Source organism: Dromaius novaehollandiae, chromosome 2 (assembly GCF_036370855.1).
Source record: "Dromaius novaehollandiae isolate bDroNov1 chromosome 2, bDroNov1.hap1, whole genome shotgun sequence".
NCBI classification, from domain to species: Eukaryota; Metazoa; Chordata; class Aves; order Casuariiformes; family Dromaiidae; genus Dromaius; species Dromaius novaehollandiae.
The window spans coordinates 115,642,496-115,660,789 of NC_088099.1; the positions used below are offsets into that span (position 1 = coordinate 115,642,496).

The 18,294-nt window shown below is 39.1% G+C and overlaps 1 protein-coding gene across 16 annotated transcripts in view; it reads right to left on the bottom strand.

Moving 5' to 3' along the window:
* PTPRM (protein tyrosine phosphatase receptor type M) overlaps positions 1 to 18,294 on the bottom strand; it is a 482,698-nt gene that overhangs the window by 320,273 nt on the left and 144,131 nt on the right. For all 16 annotated transcript variants that reach the window (XM_064507225.1, XM_064507224.1, XM_064507229.1 and 13 more), the window contains exon 3: positions 3,361 to 3,626. In XM_064507225.1, the coding sequence (XP_064363295.1) occupies positions 3,361 to 3,626 (266 nt within the window). The remainder of the gene's footprint in view (positions 1 to 3,360; positions 3,627 to 18,294) is intronic.

Consider the following 18,294-nt stretch of genomic DNA (forward strand, 5'->3'; position numbering starts at 1 on the left):
GTTACAGAAAGACACAGGTGCCTATTACATATCAATTGATGCACGGTAATTTGATAAATTGCAGCACCACATCCAAGCATCTGCATCTGCAAATATGGGTGAACAGCCCACATTTCAGCTCTCTAGTGAGAAGTGAAATAGGAAGGTTATCCTTCTACTTCCATGGGCAAATATCCATATTCCTCAGACATCAGTTAGAGGCATCATGCTGTCAGAAATTTGACACATTATTAATATTGATAACACATTTAAAACTGTTTGAGCTTGCCTCTATTTTTATCAAAATATTAATTTATTTTGGTTGAACTATTTCGGTTCAGAGCTATAGTGAGGCTTTGTAGCATATATCTTGATTGTCTTTATTTACTGAGCGCTGATTTGGTTCACAGAGCAGCTCTGTTGCATACAATCCAGACTCCTTTCAGAAGAACCTAAACTGGTAGCTCCTAAACTGAGAACCTCTGTCTCAAGCATCTCTGAAACATGGTAAGGCCTTGTAGTGCAGCAGAGGCATCTAAATCAGTTCTTGCTGTCAATCCGTTTTGTTGGCCACCCAGTTTAAGCTAGCACACGAGATCTGTGCAGATTGCCATGGCAGTACCCCTTCCCTCATAATCAACTACCTGGAATTCCTGCTGATACAAAAGTTTGCTTACATCTCCATCTCACACTCCAGACAATAATACAGCATATCAGGGATGCAGCATTCTGCCTATTGATAAATGTGACAGAGCATCATCTTCTCTCCTTATACCTCCATGGCAAACACATGATGCATGACTGATCCTCTGCTTGCAGGCTGCCCATGAGAACTGGGAATACAGTGGTTTTGTACTACAGATGATGTGTTTCTGCAAACCTCCAGTCCCATGAACCTGAAGTAGTTGCCCAGAGCCATGCAGGATATCTATGAGAGATGTGCATGGCAAGAGGATCAGGACTGCACCACCATCACTCCCCTCGCTGACTGACTGAGGGTGGGTGGATGTGTTGCTTTTTGCTTGCTGGTACATGGGGAAAAGAGCATGTCTATGCCGGACTGCTCCCACAGCTGATAATACCTTTGTGTTTTAAACAAATAGGCACACTTCAGCCTGGACTAGGTAAGGAGTAGACCATGTTCCCGACATGAGTATAATTCAGGGTGTCCAGACCACTTGCAGAGAAGGCAGAGGGTTGTGTACACAGCTGCTGAAGGACCTACCTGGTCCTTGCTATTCCAGTCAAGATAGAAAGGCTCTCTGGCATCACTGGAGGGCATTCTCAATGTTGGCATCAAGTCTGTCACGTGCAGCCCACAATCTTGCAGTAAGGTGACCAAATACAAATTGCACTTTCACTCTGTGAGAGGTAAAGGTATGGCTAAACCAGGCAAGGACTCTGTGATGAGGATATGGCCTCATGCCCTGGAGATGCAGATGATATGCAGCTTCTCCCACATTGCTGAGGAGCACCTGAACTCTGCTAATAAGCCTGCCCATCTTGAAAAGGGGTATCCCCACTGAGCCATGGAGCCATTCATGTATCACGAGTCCTCTTAGTGAAGCCTGCTGAGATGTCCATGAACTGGATCCTCAGCAACACCTCCATGACAATTAGCTGTGGCAATTCTTAGCCACCTTGGGCAAGGCACTGGATGTGAATGTGGATCCTGTCAATACAGGACACAACCCAGGAACGCACTGTTGGAGGCAAGAGGAACTGGAGGATGATCTCAGAGATCTGTCATCACCTCCTCTACAGTGCAACTGCTTACCTGAAACTGGTTAGCCACTGACAAGTAGGAATCATGGGTTATCATGCTTGTGAGCAGTCACTCTCTTAAACAATGGTACACAACACATTGTTCAGGGATTCTGAACTTTTGTACAAGAATGACAAAGTTGTGGTGCCAGCTCATAGCAGAGCAACTCGATAGCACACTCTTGGATCTCTAAATTTTGCACCCACTGCTGGTTATCCCATATTCCAAGGACAAGATAGACCCACCACTCTGGGCTCATCTGTTGGACCAGGACTTTTCTGTCAATTGTGTGTGATTGCTGCAAAGCAATCACAGTGGGAAGGACTCCAGAAAGTTATTCAGTTAGTTCTTTTCCTTAGAGAAAAAAGGGTTCAAAATGAAGGGCTCCAATTCACTGGAGACGTCCTCACCTATCAGCTGCTGCAGCCACAGAAAGAACTCTCCTACAATCCCCTGTATCCGCAACCTTGCAGCAGACATTGCTAAACTCATAATGAGAACACAGAGTGGACAACAAACACCATGGTCACCCTAACAGCATAAGCAGGAACAGAAACAAAGCTCTGCCATGTGTGACACTGGTGGTCAGGGCACCAATGTATGAACTGACTGCTGTGCATATGTATGTATGTATGCTGTCACCCTCTGCATGAGATGGACACAGAGTACTGTGAAAGAACAACACTGGACTTCCTAGGGAGGTCTGCAGTCAAAGAATCCCTATTTTGGGGTAGCTTTCCTTCAGAAAGCTTCAAACCATATGCGTAGTGACGATGTTCAGCAACGGAAACCGAATTCAGTCCAAACCAACTTTCCAAACTACAAATAAAGATGATGAGAGAAACCTCAGCAACAGCTTTGATCTACTGGTCTGCTTCTATTGTAGCCAATTACTTGCTCATGCAGACATAGCCTATATTTTCATGGGAAGAAGGAAAAAATTCATTGAACTACTGTACAGCACTGAATGACTGTATGACCTGTAAACCTTCCTACAGAAAAACAGCATCCTAAGGAACTGTCAGATGAAATTCTCACTAAATCTTTAGGATGTAATCAGAGGAACATTCCTATGATAGCTACTCTTATATTTATGATTAGTATTGGACAGAACAAATGAATACTACATTCAAACTGAGGACTCAGACTGAGGATTCAAACAAAGGACTCTGCTGGTTCTAAAGCAACAAGTATTGCTGATCTAAATCAAACTTGAACACTTGACTGCAGCAAAATCTACTGCATTCAATTCAAGTGTCTCTAATGAACTGAATGTATGAGTGAATTCATCACAGAAAAACAGAGGGAATTGACTGAAATCAATAGTAAAATTTCTAAATTGTTTCAACATTATTATTTCATCCACATTTAAAGCATGTGTGTGTCTGTATACAAATATATCACACACTTTGATAAATATATGCATACATATAAATACAGACTTATATATATTTATTATATACAAAAACAGACATTTGGCATCATCTGAAAGAATATAATTAAGACAAAGATCAGCATAACATACCGAACATTCTGTTTTGATTTAAAGCCAAAATAATGATTAAGAACCAGGTGCCTATCACGAGAAACAAAATTTCATAAAAAGTAAAACATACCTGATAGAAATTAGGCCAGAAGGTGCTGATTGCCAGTTCTGCTCTGTTCCAAGTACCAGTGGTAGATGTGTTCCAGACTGGGTTACCAATAGGGCCATCATTGACTTTCACATATACGTTCAAAGTGCCAGGGCTAGATCCACTCTTGCTTGAAACATAATAGTGGAAATCAATACAATGTGTATCATTTTCTTTTAGATGAGGCAGCAGCAGGTGAGCTTTCTGTCCAGCAAATCTCCCAGATGTATTCACTAACATGAAAGATCCTGCAAAATAAAGTCATTGTTTCAATTTCTTCATTATTTTATTTTCTCCTACTTAATATGGTGATTTGTAATTAAAGTTTCATTTAAAAAAAATCACTTAATTTTTCTTCCAATAATGTAACAGTAATTTGTATTCAGTAAGTTCAGTGCCTACAATGTGTTTCATTGAAGTGTACTGTTGAAATAAATCAACTTAGAGAAAAGATGTACAACTACAGAGTTTGAAGGGCTGAATAGTCATTTGATTAGAATAATACAGATTATTTTCAAGACAATCATATTTCTGTGTTGAAGTAGAATCCTAAACCCAGAGTAAAGAATTCCACTAATATATATACTATGATATCATAGAAGGAAGTAAAATACAACAGGATGACTACTTTGGAAAGAGGACAAATCAACAAAATACATGGGCTATTTTAAAACATATTTTTTATAAAAGTCTAAAAATGAATATGGTATAGATGCACTTTGGGATACGTGCATAGCTAAGTGCTTTTATAAAAATAAAGCACACATTTCTCAGATATCAGGAAACAACTTTTTCTTTAATTAGATGGGTAATGATCCCTTTGAATTTCAATGAGATGCAAACTCCTAAGCCATTTCTTAAAACAGAATGTAGGTGGTGTTTAGAGAACTTCAGTCCAGACTGCACCTCTATCTTAAATAGATTTAATTATTCAGTAATATAGTTTTCCAGTTACTTTATTTATCAAGCATAATGCCTCATTAATTTTCTTTCTAGACAAAATAACCGAGTTTCTAAAGTTGACAAAGACTGAAATGAAGTGTGATACAAAGTAATCTGAACATTTTACTACTTAAAAGCCATTACTGTATACTAAAATTATAGACTGCTAAATACTATAACATTGGGACAAACCCTTATGCATTAGTAACATAAGCAGAAGTCACTGTACAAGCTTCTCCAGCTAACATGGTCAAAAACCTCATACAGCATATGTAACACAGACCATTCTACATTTAAAATTCATTTGCATTTCTGGGGCTCCCTGTACTGGCTTTACATACGCTCATAAGGAAAGCTTTTGTTTGTTTATTTTAATTTATCAGAAAGAAAGATATATTCTTCCAAGTGCTTTTCTACTGAGTGCTTTTCCATCTTCAGCACTTCCACTAGCACAAAATTAACTTCTGCAAAGATGTAATCAAGAAGACTGCCGCACTTATTTTCATGCATGGAGGGGAGAGCAACCAGGTTAGTAGCTTTCAGCCTTCCCAGTAGTTTCTTCAGTATGATGATTCCTGAATTATTTGTGGCCTTGGGCTTATTAAAGTATAAAATGCACATGAGTTGGAATTTTAGCTCCTGTTGCTCAATATTTAACTAGCATGCTGAAAGGTAAAATACGAATAGGCACACAGCTGGAACAACAGTTAGTCCTGTTTGTTTGTTTGTTTTAAATAACACATTTGCCTATCGTTATAACATAATAAAGAGTTTAAAATAAAACCAAAGAAAATATACTTGGGTACAAAGGGGAAGCAAGTACATTTTAAGTGTAGCCACATGGATGTTTGCTTAAATCATGAAAAAAACTAATATTCCTTCCATCCCTTAGGACACACACTGCTGTTCAATTTGTTTATAGATATTTTAAATGCAAAACTTTTGAAATATTTATAAGTGCTTACTTATCAAAACGATGTTTATAGCATTTATGACTTCATTAAAATAAAGTGCCAAGCTTGTTTATATCCTAACACACAGAATGCCAGGGAGAAAAGGATACCTTCTTCTCTTCCTCACCTTAACATTTCATGCAAGCATATTCATAATAAGCCAACCAATTTTATATTCAGTGCTGTTAAGAATCCTAGAAATATACTTTTAAGAACCATTTCACTTGTGATGTCCTGAATAACACAGTCTATATTTATACCGCACAACTGAACAGTGTGAACAACTATCGGTGGATAGAAAAGGAGTATAGTCAGCCTATTTTGAAAATGTGCCTGCGATTCCCTTGTTCAAAGTGAAAAAGTACAAAAGAGCTTCGCTAACCAAAATAAATCTTATGGCCTCCATTTAAACAAATAGCGTGACTCCCTTTTGTAAGGAACGGAAATCTTTAATGAGAACAAAATTAAGTTGCAGCACATTATTCAGATGCGCTATTTTCGTTTTCAGCTACGAATGATCTGGCAAGCTCTTCCTAGCTGGTGAGGCAAGACGCAGGAGACAGTGACGCAAACGCATCCTCTTAATTGTTTGACTAAACTCACGGCTCAATCTCAGGAAGCAAGGCACAAATGGCGTAACAGCGCTGTTACAGCTGGCCTACGTCAGACGGGTCTTTGGGGAGCATTTAATTCCCCTCCTTGTGGAGGCCTCACTGACGAACACGTTCAGAAGCTGAAGTCTGCCTTTTGTTCCAGTGCACCTGGAGCAGCACGTGACACCAAGAAAAAAAAACTTTTAACAGGGTTAAAACTAGGAGAACATCCAGTCAGCTAGCCCGACCTTCTCAACACAGAGCTGACTAAGTAATATGTAGTAGCTTTTTGTATCAAACACAGTAACTTCAATTCTAGCCTAAACATACTCCCAGAAAGCATTTCAAGTCGAATTTCCTGAAAAAAATAGGCATCTGAAAGATGGGTACAGCAACAGCCAACTTTCTGAGCGCCCGGTTTCAGAGCGGGCAGCAGTGAAGCCCTCTGCTCGGCATGCAGCCTCCTCACAGCAGGCACAGGGCATGGCTTAAGGGCATCGCAAGGAAATCCCCAAACACCCATGCGTTAAACTATCTATAATCAGCCCATTTAATATACAGCCATTTTGAGCTAGCCAACGGAAAAACTGAACATAGATGCGCCTTTAACACTACCCGTCTCGGAAATTGTGCGTGTTACTCGAGGTAGAGCGTGCTCTGTCTAACGTGCTCACACCTACCAGCACATGGGCAAATCTAAAGTTCAGAGAGAAGCCACCAGCATGTTGCAGTTTGACAAAGGTTAAGGGAAAGAAAACCAGGATTATACATTTCACGGAAGCCCTTATTAGCCCTTATCCTTGAAAAGCTGCCATCTCATGAAGGAATGCAATCAGCTTGGTTTGACAATATCTGTTTTTCCATACCTATGATCTCTGTTCTATAAACATCAACTTTTAAAGGTGAAAAATAACACACATTAAAATCAAGGGTAAGCAGGAGGAAAGCCAGTAAAATCAAGGCCAAAATAACGAAACACAAAACATTTGAATTTGGGCCTTAGTTTCTACGCCTAGTCTAACTATGGATCTCCCTACAAGAAAAAGACTTAATATGTACTAAAATGAAAAGGCATAACCTTTAGACAGACACTATTACATAGATTTTACTTAAACCCATACCACATGTGTAAAGGGTACAAAAAAGCAAACTGAGCACATTAAAACCTTTCTTACAATGTTTTTCAAATCTACTCAACTCATCTTCAATGTCAAGTCATGTAGAAATTTTCTCTATCAACTGCTACTATTGTCATCTGTTAAACTGATTGCTAAAATGCTACTATGCCAGATGGTTATATAAATCTAAAGCACGTAGATAAATTCAATACACAAATAAACACTTTATTTTGACTGCAAAAACAAAACGGAGTTCTCAGCCAAGGGAAAAAAATGCATGGCATAGTTTGCTTACTGCAGAGCATTAACAAGTTAGTTGTTCAGTTCTACAGAAAGGTTTTATCACATATTTGGGCACCAGACAAAAATACTCCAAAAAATAAACACATGTAGTCACTGTTGTATCTACTAGGGAACAGTTATCTGTTAGGAAACATGAACTATAGTCAGATTCCAATAGAAAACCCATAAAATTATAATCAAATCAGTACTCATAGGAAAAGATAGTAAATGTGTATATTACTATAGATACATTCCTTTTAAAATGAATGATTTCCCTAGATATAGTTTCATGTTAAACACATGGATGATTGTAGTTTCCTCAGTCCAAAAGTTTAAATAGGATTTTTCAAGGTTCAGTGCTTAGTCGTACGTTTAGGTACTACAGACAATTCCATAGTTCAAAAGTACACACTGAAATCAAACTCAGAACAAAACCTCAAGTAGCTGATGGTGCTTGGCATCCACTAAATTCAACTTAGGCTTCTTTAATCCATGTGTATTAACAGTCACAAACTTGCTTAGTCACTCATATTTCATCATTTCATCCAGAAGGTTTATACCAACAAAAGGGGGGAATTTTACAATCACTGTTGGTTTTACCACTGATTCTATCCCTCCTCATTGCCAAAATGCTTGAGCAGTAATTCAGCAAATATTCAGCTCATTAAAATACTAATCCTAAGAAGATGCAATACTTGAAAAAGGTAATATAGACTAGAAATGTTCCAGAGTAAACTAGCCATTGAACTTCCCTGTGATTCTCATTAGCATCAACAGTAATTTTCTGTGGGGCAAGTAGAGAGGGAAACGAAAATTCTGTAATATTTATTCCACCATTTCAGTAATAAATAATATGACAGCTTTTATTTAGGATTCTGTACACAAAGAGATGCCCAAAAGATGGAGTGATACAAGAACAGCAAAGAAAACCAGTTGGTTTAAAAAAAAAAAAAAAAAAAGAGAGAGAGAGAAAACTGGTAACTGGAAAAGCAATAGACTGTCCTACAGAAATGATGGAAATGGCACAAGAGATATTTTCCAGTCACTTCTGCAAGTTTTCACCATGTCACATCACCTTGTTGAGAGACACTTTTTATACCTGGAATGTCAAATGCAATGAAATTGAATGCAATATCATTTTTCATGCATGAAGAAAATGTGACTGGTGAGCAAAAAAGTTACTTTGTTGATTTTTCAAAGTCCTATACATGACTGAGGACAAATGATTAGTTTTCCTTCCAGGCAATGACAAGAGACATAACCCATCCAGGAACTGAAATTTCATTGATATGATAATAAATGTAAGTTAAAAAGTACTGGAGTTTTAATCTATTTAGTCATCAGAATGTGATGATTTTGGCTCTCGATATTTGAAAAATGTGCTAAATGAAGCAAAGCAAACGTTCTGATTTTAAGAACAGATATTATATGTATTACTTTATTAATAAAATATCTTTCAGGTGCAGAAACATATCTTGATCAGGCTGAAAGGTATGATCTGATTATCAGATATACTGTGATATCTTACTAGTCAGATACAAAGGGTTTGTTTTTACTAACAGAACAGCATTCCCTAAATGCCAGCCAGTGCTACTGCTATCACTATGAGGCTGCTATTTCCTAGTTGTAAACTATCACTGCATCATTTCTAGCCGCGCTCCAGTTGCAAGATATCTGGCGATGTGAGCATGTGACTTCTGTGAGTGCCCAAGACTAAGTATGTGACTGCCCCAGATACTGGAATTGCTGCGCATATGCAGATGAATTGCAAAGCTCAAGCATAATGGGTCCCACTTTCAAACAAGGAAAAGTCAATAGATATGTTATTTTATTTACTATATTTCATAAATGAAAAATGTGTACTGACCCACTTGGAAGTACTGCAGAAAGCAGAAGCTCTGAATTTAACAACAAAAAGCCTCAAGCTCTAATTCCCAAAGCTAGTAAACAGAAGAGTTTCTGTCTTCAGGGTTTTTTTTTCTATTATTTACTAATTTTACAGGAAAAGGAAAAATACATTTTCTTGTAACAGTTGAAAATTATGGAGCTGACATACTTTGAGAAACCTCTCAAATCATGACTAACAGTACCTGAAGAACCAGGAACAAAAAAGTGCAGTGAAAAAGAAAAGGCAACAAGATACCTCGGAAGCCACTCTTACATACGATTACGAGAAACCTGAGAATTTTGGGCTGGGTCCTGAAGCAAAAGAGAATCATACATGAAGATGGCATAGCTGTAGTCACTGGTTTAAAGATGTAAAAGAGGAAAGCAGAGGAAATATTTCAGTATTTCAACCCTCACATTCTACAACTGCATAAAGTGAAGGAAAACATGAAAAGAACGGATCAAAATTTTCGTTAGTGATATCTAACCACTTGCAAATGGACATAATCTTTTCAAGAGAGTCACACCCAAACAGACAACGTTCAAGAAGACTGCACAAGACAATGAGGAATAGAAAGAATCACAGCTGGACCAAGTTAAGAAGGAAAAGAGGTATTTTTTTCATGTGAAGTACTTTATGAGGCACTTTAAAAATGAACTATGTGGTACCATCATGAGTACCTTCAATTGATGGGCACAGACAATTTAACTGGTGATGACCTTCACAAAGTATCAAACGTCTGCATTCCTATCACAGAATCAAAGCGAGCAACATTTATCACCTGGCAAAACAAGACAGTACAAGAAAAATTAATAGAGGCCATTGTGAACCTTTTGGGGCAAGCATTGGGTCTAGTTACAGATGTTTTACTGAAACAGAAAGTCAATATACACAAATATTGAAAAGCTTTTTAGTAGTAGAGTAAAAATCAAAAATAGGTCTTATCATTAGTAGTTCTTATATATTCAGATTTTTACTGCATGCTTCAGTCTGATTAGGAATTCAGCTACATGGCAGATGCTGCCTGGCTTCAAGTTTGAACCTTGCAAATCCTACAAAATACAACGTTCCGAAAAACAAACACTGTTCTAAAACACAGCTTTCTTCACTGCCGTGTTTCTAGTCAAGAGAGGTGTTAGAGGAGAGCAGACCATTCTAAGATAAACACGGCCTTGGCAACGGCACAGGCCCCAGAAATAGGACAGCAATATTCGGTGCAGTTTGATCTACCACTTACAGTGCCTGTTTCTCAGAAAATACCTTTCTTTAACCAAAACTTGAGAGCAAAATTAGAACATACGATCCAAGGTATTTTTTGACACCTAAATTACTCATCCTTCTACATCACAAAATGAGACAAATTAACTAATTCAGAGCAATCTGAATAAAGTCAGGTTGGATATTACTTCTGCTCAGATACATCATTTCGAGAGGCCATGCAGTATATCAACACAAATAAAAATCCGCACAGCTTGCACTTGCTTTGAATTGGCAAGATGAGAAGGGCCAGAGTGCAACAGTTGAGGCTCTTCCTCACATTGCTTCAACTAACATCCACCAACTCTGTTAATTAACTTGTAGAACATAAGTCTCTCAGGTGAGTCGTAAGCCCTCTTTTTAGCATTGCTTATTCATCTTAAGTTTTATGTTATAATTTAAATCATTATTAATTACAATCCTAAAATAAAACCATGAATCATCCTAACCTTTGAAATGTTTACCTTCCAAATTTCCAACTACAAGAACTCTTAAATAACCCAGGTTAAACTATTTAATTCCTAATCCTGCACATTGTTCAAAAAGACCAATCCACTTCTACCCATAACTTTAGCTTAGGTTTAGCCTAACAGCTAAGAACCCTAAAAGCCTTACAATTCTTTCACCAAATTCAATTTCCTCAAATTCTTCCTCATCTAATATGCAGAGACACATCTTCCATTATTTTGTTGGAAAAATGTTTTGATCAAATACAAACGTGAAATCACAGATTTCTGAATCGTGTATTTGTGCAATCACTTTTCCAATAGCCAGTAATCTCTAAAAGAACTGCCTTCTTGATGACTGGTGTTTGTTTTTTCTATCCTTTTCAATATTTAAAGAAATTCAATATTTAATGAATTTCACTATTCGCCTTACAGTCTTTGTTCTGTTTCCTTCATGAACCCTCTAGATTTTCAATGTATTAACATTTTAAAGGCTGTTTCTTTTATAACTAATATTACCTCTCTCCTCCTTTTTAAGTTTATTGGCAGAAAACAAGTAATGTGTAGAAAGTCCATACACACTAAGTTCACAGACTACGAGAGAAAACAGCAGCATATGGACAAATTCTGAGAGATCTGTTTAATGTTTCAGATTCAACTTCTGAACCAATCATTACCTTTACATAAAAAACAGAAAGCAAAGTAAGAAATGGCAGATTATCCACATGCTGGAGTATACCATACTTCAATTACTAAAAATAAAAACATCTTCTGGTGCACATTTAACTTGAAAAGTTTTGCAAAGAAAAATATAAAGGTTATAGGTGAAGAAAAGGAAATAAAGTGAGGGAGGCGGTTATGGACTGTGTCAGGGAAACATATCAAGCAAAGATTCATGACTCCAGGACCCAGAGAGACTTTTAAAACACAAAGCCGTCTAGCAGCATCTCTCCTGGACTGAAAAAGATAAATTCAGGCGAAGTTTTCTAGAGCAGAGAGCAGGCAGTTATCCAAAGCAAACAATTTCAATTAACTAAAATTAGGGGAAGATGTGGATCCTTCCAAAGTCTCCTTCATGTAACGTAACATGCAAAGGAACTGGAATCATCGCTACTTCAAGAGAGGTGGCCTTTGACAGAAGAAAGAATTCAGGGTTTCCAAGAGGAAGATGTAAAGTGAGGCTCTGACACCCAACAGCATATGAGACATAACAGACCCCCCCCCCCCCCCGCAATCCGTTTTGGAATCAGTTTCTAGAACAAGATGATTCTTTGAATATACACAGCCATACTAAGGAAAACTGTATACTGAAAAGTACTTTACTGCATTTTTCACTGTCTACCGAGCAGCAGAGATAGTTTATGCAAAAGAAGAAAAGACAACAGCACTGTCCTGCAGCTGGATGGCTGGTATGTAGAAAATTATGAGTCTTTCTTTTGCAAACTATAGGCACACTTAAGGAATGAACACTACAGAGGACACATCTGTCTGAATTAAAAATACCATTCAGAAAGGTATATGCAGGGTATGCATATATATATATATTTATATATATAAGATATATACAGAAGGAAAAGAAAAGCTCAAAGTTTGGATGAACTTGTCTACTCACAGTTTAAGATCCTGTAAATATAACATATCACAAATTTTTCAGGCTTCGATACAGTGGGTCTAGAATTTTGTTTATTTGAAATGAAGTGAAGGTGAATGAAAGACTGGGTTTGTACAAAACTTTCTGAAGGATATGAAAAAGAAGCATCATTAGAACTACATCATTAGAGAAAAACCTCACAAAGCCAGTAAACCAACCTGTGTGGGTGGGTTTTGGGTTTTTTTTTTTTTTTTTTTTTAGTAAACACCCTCACTTGCCTGACGACAAGGCAGGTGCAATTCCAAGGTAACCCTTTTTTGGGGGGTAGGGGTGGAATTAGCTCTCAAGGCATTGTGTTGCTTCTCTAGCCCCTGGAGCACCACCCTAAAGGCAGCACCGCCCCTTCCAGAGCTCCAGCTGTGCTCTCACCACCAGCTGCAGATTGGTGCAGGTTTGGCCTCTAGCCCAAAGACAGCACCTACCAAGGAAGCACCAAAGAAGCCCGAGGCACTCAAAAAATCCAATAGCAACTAATTAGCCAAGGTATGCTCCGACTCAGGAGGGTTTTTTTTTGTTTGTTTTTAAAGGGACTGTACTCCAATCGGGCTTCGAAGAGTCAAGCTTGGCACAGAGCAGAATTGTTCATTTTAATTATCTTTCTTTAAAATCCCTCATTTTATGTTTGGCCTCATGTGGTATGTCATAGTAGTTCCAGCAGCTCCAGCAATAGCTTCTACAGATACTGATAACAGTGCTACAACCTGTAAAAGTGCTAAATGGATTTTAAAAAAAACATACTCACAATGGGCAGCCTCCCACAAACGAGAAGCAAAGTTTCCTTCAAATTCTTTCAAGGGACCTGATGCAGTCAGCCAGATTTCTTTAAAGCTGGACTAATATCTTTTACCAGCTAAAACATTTTTTAACTTTTATGTTATGACTGGATTTCAAACACACCAGAGCTTTGGGACAGACCTGTCTGCACCTTTTCTTTAAAGTGAACACACCAAAAAAATACCAAAAGGGCTTTAAAGAAGCTATGTTTTATTAGAGCATAAACCTGAACAAACTCTCTTCTGTTTGAAAAGCCAGATTCTTCTGGGTGAGACAGATAAAACAGACATCTGAAAACAAACATCTCTTCTGCCCAACTGTGTTTTTGCAACAAGGTCCCTTCCCTCCAGACTGCTTTTCACACCAAAAACTTTCTATGGCCTAGGATTTGAACAGCTCCTTGCTGCTCTCTGAGTCAATAGAAAAAGCTCCCCTCTTTTCATCATCGCTGGCCTGGCATTGTGTCTGCTTCCCGCTATTCTAAGAAAACTCTATAAGCACAAGCTCCTGCCCTGTTCTTCCCTGGGACAGCTTCAACCATGGCCAGGTGCTCCCAAAAGAGAAACCACCCCTCCCCTTCAGCAAATTGCACCTGACCAAAAAGGCAAGCAGACCATGGCCATATAGCAGCGTATAACACACACAGGAAAAAATGAAAAAATACCTTCAACCATTATCTCATCTGTCACATAGAATGACAGGACAGGCACAAAGGTCTTTGGAGGTTCCTTCTGCCTTCAAGGAAATAAAAGGAAGTTTCCAACCTCACACACAGAATTCTACTTTCTAACCCCAAAGGCTTTCCCCTCTGAGGGCTACGTTCTCACAGGTGCTCCTTTGCCTTTCTTGTCTTGTCTATCCCTAATAGTGCACAGTTCCACCAATTAATTCTTTAGCCCACGATTGTGCAGTGAGCTCCAGGGACAGAGAGGTTTGTTAGTCTAAAATCTCTCCTGAAGAAATATGGAAAGCCAAAATATAGGATTCAGTAAATAAAAAATTAAAGGACAAGAATAGAAAAAGTAACAAACACCACAATAACAGGCAAAACAGGTCTTGTTTTTTTTTAAAAAAAGTCCCTGGTTTCATTGTTGGAGGGGATTACAAGTATGGCTGATAAAGATAACAGCTGAAGATGTGAAAGATTTCTGTGAAGTGCTTAACATAACAAATACAAACTGATTAAAACAGCATGACAGAAAAAGGCACATGTTAGATGGATTAAAAGCTGAATAAATAAGAGTTCTCAAGATGCAACTGTTACTGGGGGAATCCCAATAAATGAGGGATGGGGTTCTGTTAGCGGGGTTCTCTCTGGATCAGCATTAAACCAGATGCTATTTAATTTCTTTAACAAGGACATAACAACAAATGTAAAACTGTTTCAGGTAAAATTTGTAACGGGTACAAACACTAGCAAAACAATAAAAAGAGTCAGAGTAGCCAAATGCAGAGGGCCCTCAGGATCCGGGGTGACAGCTCCTGTCCCAGCCTCAGGGATGCGAGGCTGCTGCAGTCCCGTGTCTGCAGGCCCCCAGCAGTGAGGCTGCGCTCGTACGCCCAGTACACACACAGCTGGCTACACACACCAACACAGACAGGAAAACAGTGCATTTACCAGCACCCCTATAAAAACACCCAGCCCTCACACAAACAGCATGGGGAGCCCCATCCTCCTCCTCCTCTTCCTCTCCGGCTAGTCGGAGTTTATGTCTGCGAGTGCAACACACACGCCGGTTCTCCCCACTGCTGGCCCCAAGACCCACAAGCCCCTGGCAGTCATGGTCCCACACTAGGCACTGGCACTCAAACCTCTTACCCTACTCTCTGGCTAGTCTGGTTTGAATATCACTAGCATTAACACAAACACACACACCCAGGATAGAGAGCACACTCACAAGGAAGATGGCTAGAAACTGGATTTAATACGAATATAGGATAGACTGTGGTGGACAAGCACCAGGTGCAGTAAGACAAGCATACTTACTAAGTGGTCACCTGTTTACTCTTCATCAGCATCTTTTATCCCCCTTTCCCTCTATTTTCCCATGCTTGTTCCTCCCCAAGCTGCCTTTCTCCCTCCACTTTTCCTGCCTTAGGTCTTTCCCCTGAATATCCAATAGTAAGTTCTGCACATTCCCACAATCCCCTTAAAATACTGCATACTAAGTTTTATACAGTCCCCAAACTTGCCTCCCCCTGCACCCCATAATAAGCTCTATGCCCCTTTGGGCAATAACCTTCTAGGTTTGTGTGGCAGTTCAGGAAGAGAGTTTCTGCCCTTCAGCTGCCTTGGAGGGTTTCCCACCAGGGAGAACGGTCAAATCTTCTCCTTTGACAGTCCAAGGGAAGAACCAGTTCAGTGGTGAGGGTCCCTCCCCTTCTCACTGCTCCTCTGATCTTAGCCAGGTCTTTGTGTTTATTCTGATATAGCCTTTAATCACATAACACAGAGCCTTCCTGATCAGCTGGAATGCCAGAGTTCATTCAAATAAAAAAGGGTTTCTTTAACATACAAATGGCAAATCATACGGAGAAAATTGTCCTGTAAGAACTGATGCCACAAATGTATTCACGTGAGTCTTTGGAGTTACCACAACATACCATGCTGCCTCCAAAGTGTCTACTACGATTTGCGGCAGTTCTTCTGCACTAGGAGGCTGCTACGTTTTTGCAGTCCCCCTTACAGATGAGAAGATTTAATCCCAAAGAAGGAAAACAGAGAAAAACTTAATGGGGGAGGACTGGACATTCTGAGGTCTATGAAACTGCCAGGAAACACCATATCCATACATATTTCTTAAGAATAAGAAAATCTGTCAGCACATTGTTTTTGAAGAGCTGATCTTCCTGGACATTTCTGCCTGCGCAAAGTTGCCTTATCCAACCATCATACCAACATAACCGGCCCATAATCATAGAACTCTAATGTCTCTCATGGATTTTCCTATTTTACAAGGAAAGAAATATTGCTTCCTAGATACCTTCCTGCTTGTGCTGTGTTCTTTAACAGGAAAAACAGGAATACTTTTCACTAGAGATATGCTGGAGAGAAAGCAGACCCACTCTCTAAATTCTTTTGTTAAGGAAAAATCCAGAAAATGGAAAAATGGCTATGGGGAAAGAAGGAGTAGAATGATGAATTAATCCTAAAAATTGTACTGGAGAAGTTTCACAAAGTTGGTTTGGATCTCCTCTGTTTTGCTAATGTCACCTCCCATACCGATACCTGATACACCCATATTAAGTCTCGCTTTCTGTAACATCAGACATGAGGCCTCCTTAAAGGAGGGGGGAACTTCTGTTAGTCCGCATGACTATTAGATCAGAGATTTCGCTACGGTTCAGTAAACTCAAAGCTGGATATACAAAACCCCAAATCTTTCACAACCCTTTTCAACTACGCCTCTAGAAACTGATGTAGCTGACCTAGCAGGTCTCTCTTAGCATGTTTCCAGGAAAAAATAGCAATAGCGACCTGTCAGTTCTTCGTCACTGAGCTGGACTGAGTGTCTGCATGTGGAGAGTTCTTCAAGACAACTAGCTGTTACACTATTCACAAGCTCATACCACCTCTCCCTGCCCCCCGAAGAAATTAAAAACGTGGAAGTAAGCACATCCACTCGGGTGTTGTTTTGTTAATGGTAGCTTCTAGAGAAGAGCTGCTGCTCCCGTATCATTGCAGCTTCCAAGCATATCCCCAGACAGAGATTCTGGGTAGGACATCACGGGTTTAAATCACTGTGGAAAGGTCCATATTTGAAAGAAAATTTTTGATTCTTTGATAATCAAAATCTTTGATAATACCCACTATTAACAAAAAAAAGAAAACCTTACTTGTGGCTACTTTTAAACTTTTGCTACCTGAATATAAGGAGAAGGCAGAGTGCAACTCGATTCGGAGGCTTTCAGCAAGGACTGAACCCTTGCAGTGAGAGTAGCAAGCAAAATTCCAAGCTACGTCTTCCAATAACTCCCTTGCCTATCAACTTTCATTTTACTGTAATTTGGTGTTTAAAGCATGACAGGTATTTTGTCGCTGGAGATACCTGTAAAACTAAACATCACATGCCAACAGTTAATGCTGTAGCCCGAAAAGTCTCACTTCTTTCATAAGCACATTCTCATTGTTACATCCCAATACTGGCTGTATTTTCGTAAACCATTCAACCATGCATGCTAAGAAACAATACCCAGGAGATAATCAGACATCAGCTTTAACATGTTTCAGGTCAGCTCCCGGGGTAAACTATTTATTCTTCAGGTAAAAGCTGAAGGTAAAAGCTTTGGGGAAGGAGAGATAATAAAAATGGAGGGGAGGGGGAGCGATATGGGTTGATGCTGCACGTTATCTTTATTGAAAGAGGACAGGGTTAAGTGCTATTGCTACTCTTCTCCCTTCCCAATGACAGGCTGAAAGGTTTGTTAAACACAGAGGTTAATATAAAAAGCTTCTCAAGGCCGAAAGACAGTGAGCTTTACAACTTTTACAGAAATTCAATTTTGTTTCAGCTTTAGGTTGCTGGGTTAATGTTTGACTAACGATCATATCTACGTAAACTCTTCAAAATTTTAGGCTACCCTAGCACTAAGTTACTGTTCATTTAGAAACAGGCTGTCATTATACTTTCTGCTTATACTGTCCGTGGAAGGATTACTGTAACCTGGCTAATTACCAATTTCCCAGCTACTGATAAAGGCAAATTGTAATCCTAATAGGATCAGGTGTGTAAACCAGCAATAAGGTGTTGCACAGATCAGTATCTGCAGTAACACAGCACACACAGACGTCATCCATCTTTTGAATTCCACTTCCAGAGGCACTCAGTGTCTGACAGTTTGTTACAGACCTGTAATATAGAAAACAAAACACTACTATTGCCTATGGCACTAAATCTCACAACTATACAGCACCTTCTGAAATCTTGTTTGACATCAGTAATTTTAGAAGTGTATTAGCCTCAAGGGCCATTCTGTTACTGGAGTAATTTACTCCTGGTTTTATGAGTTTG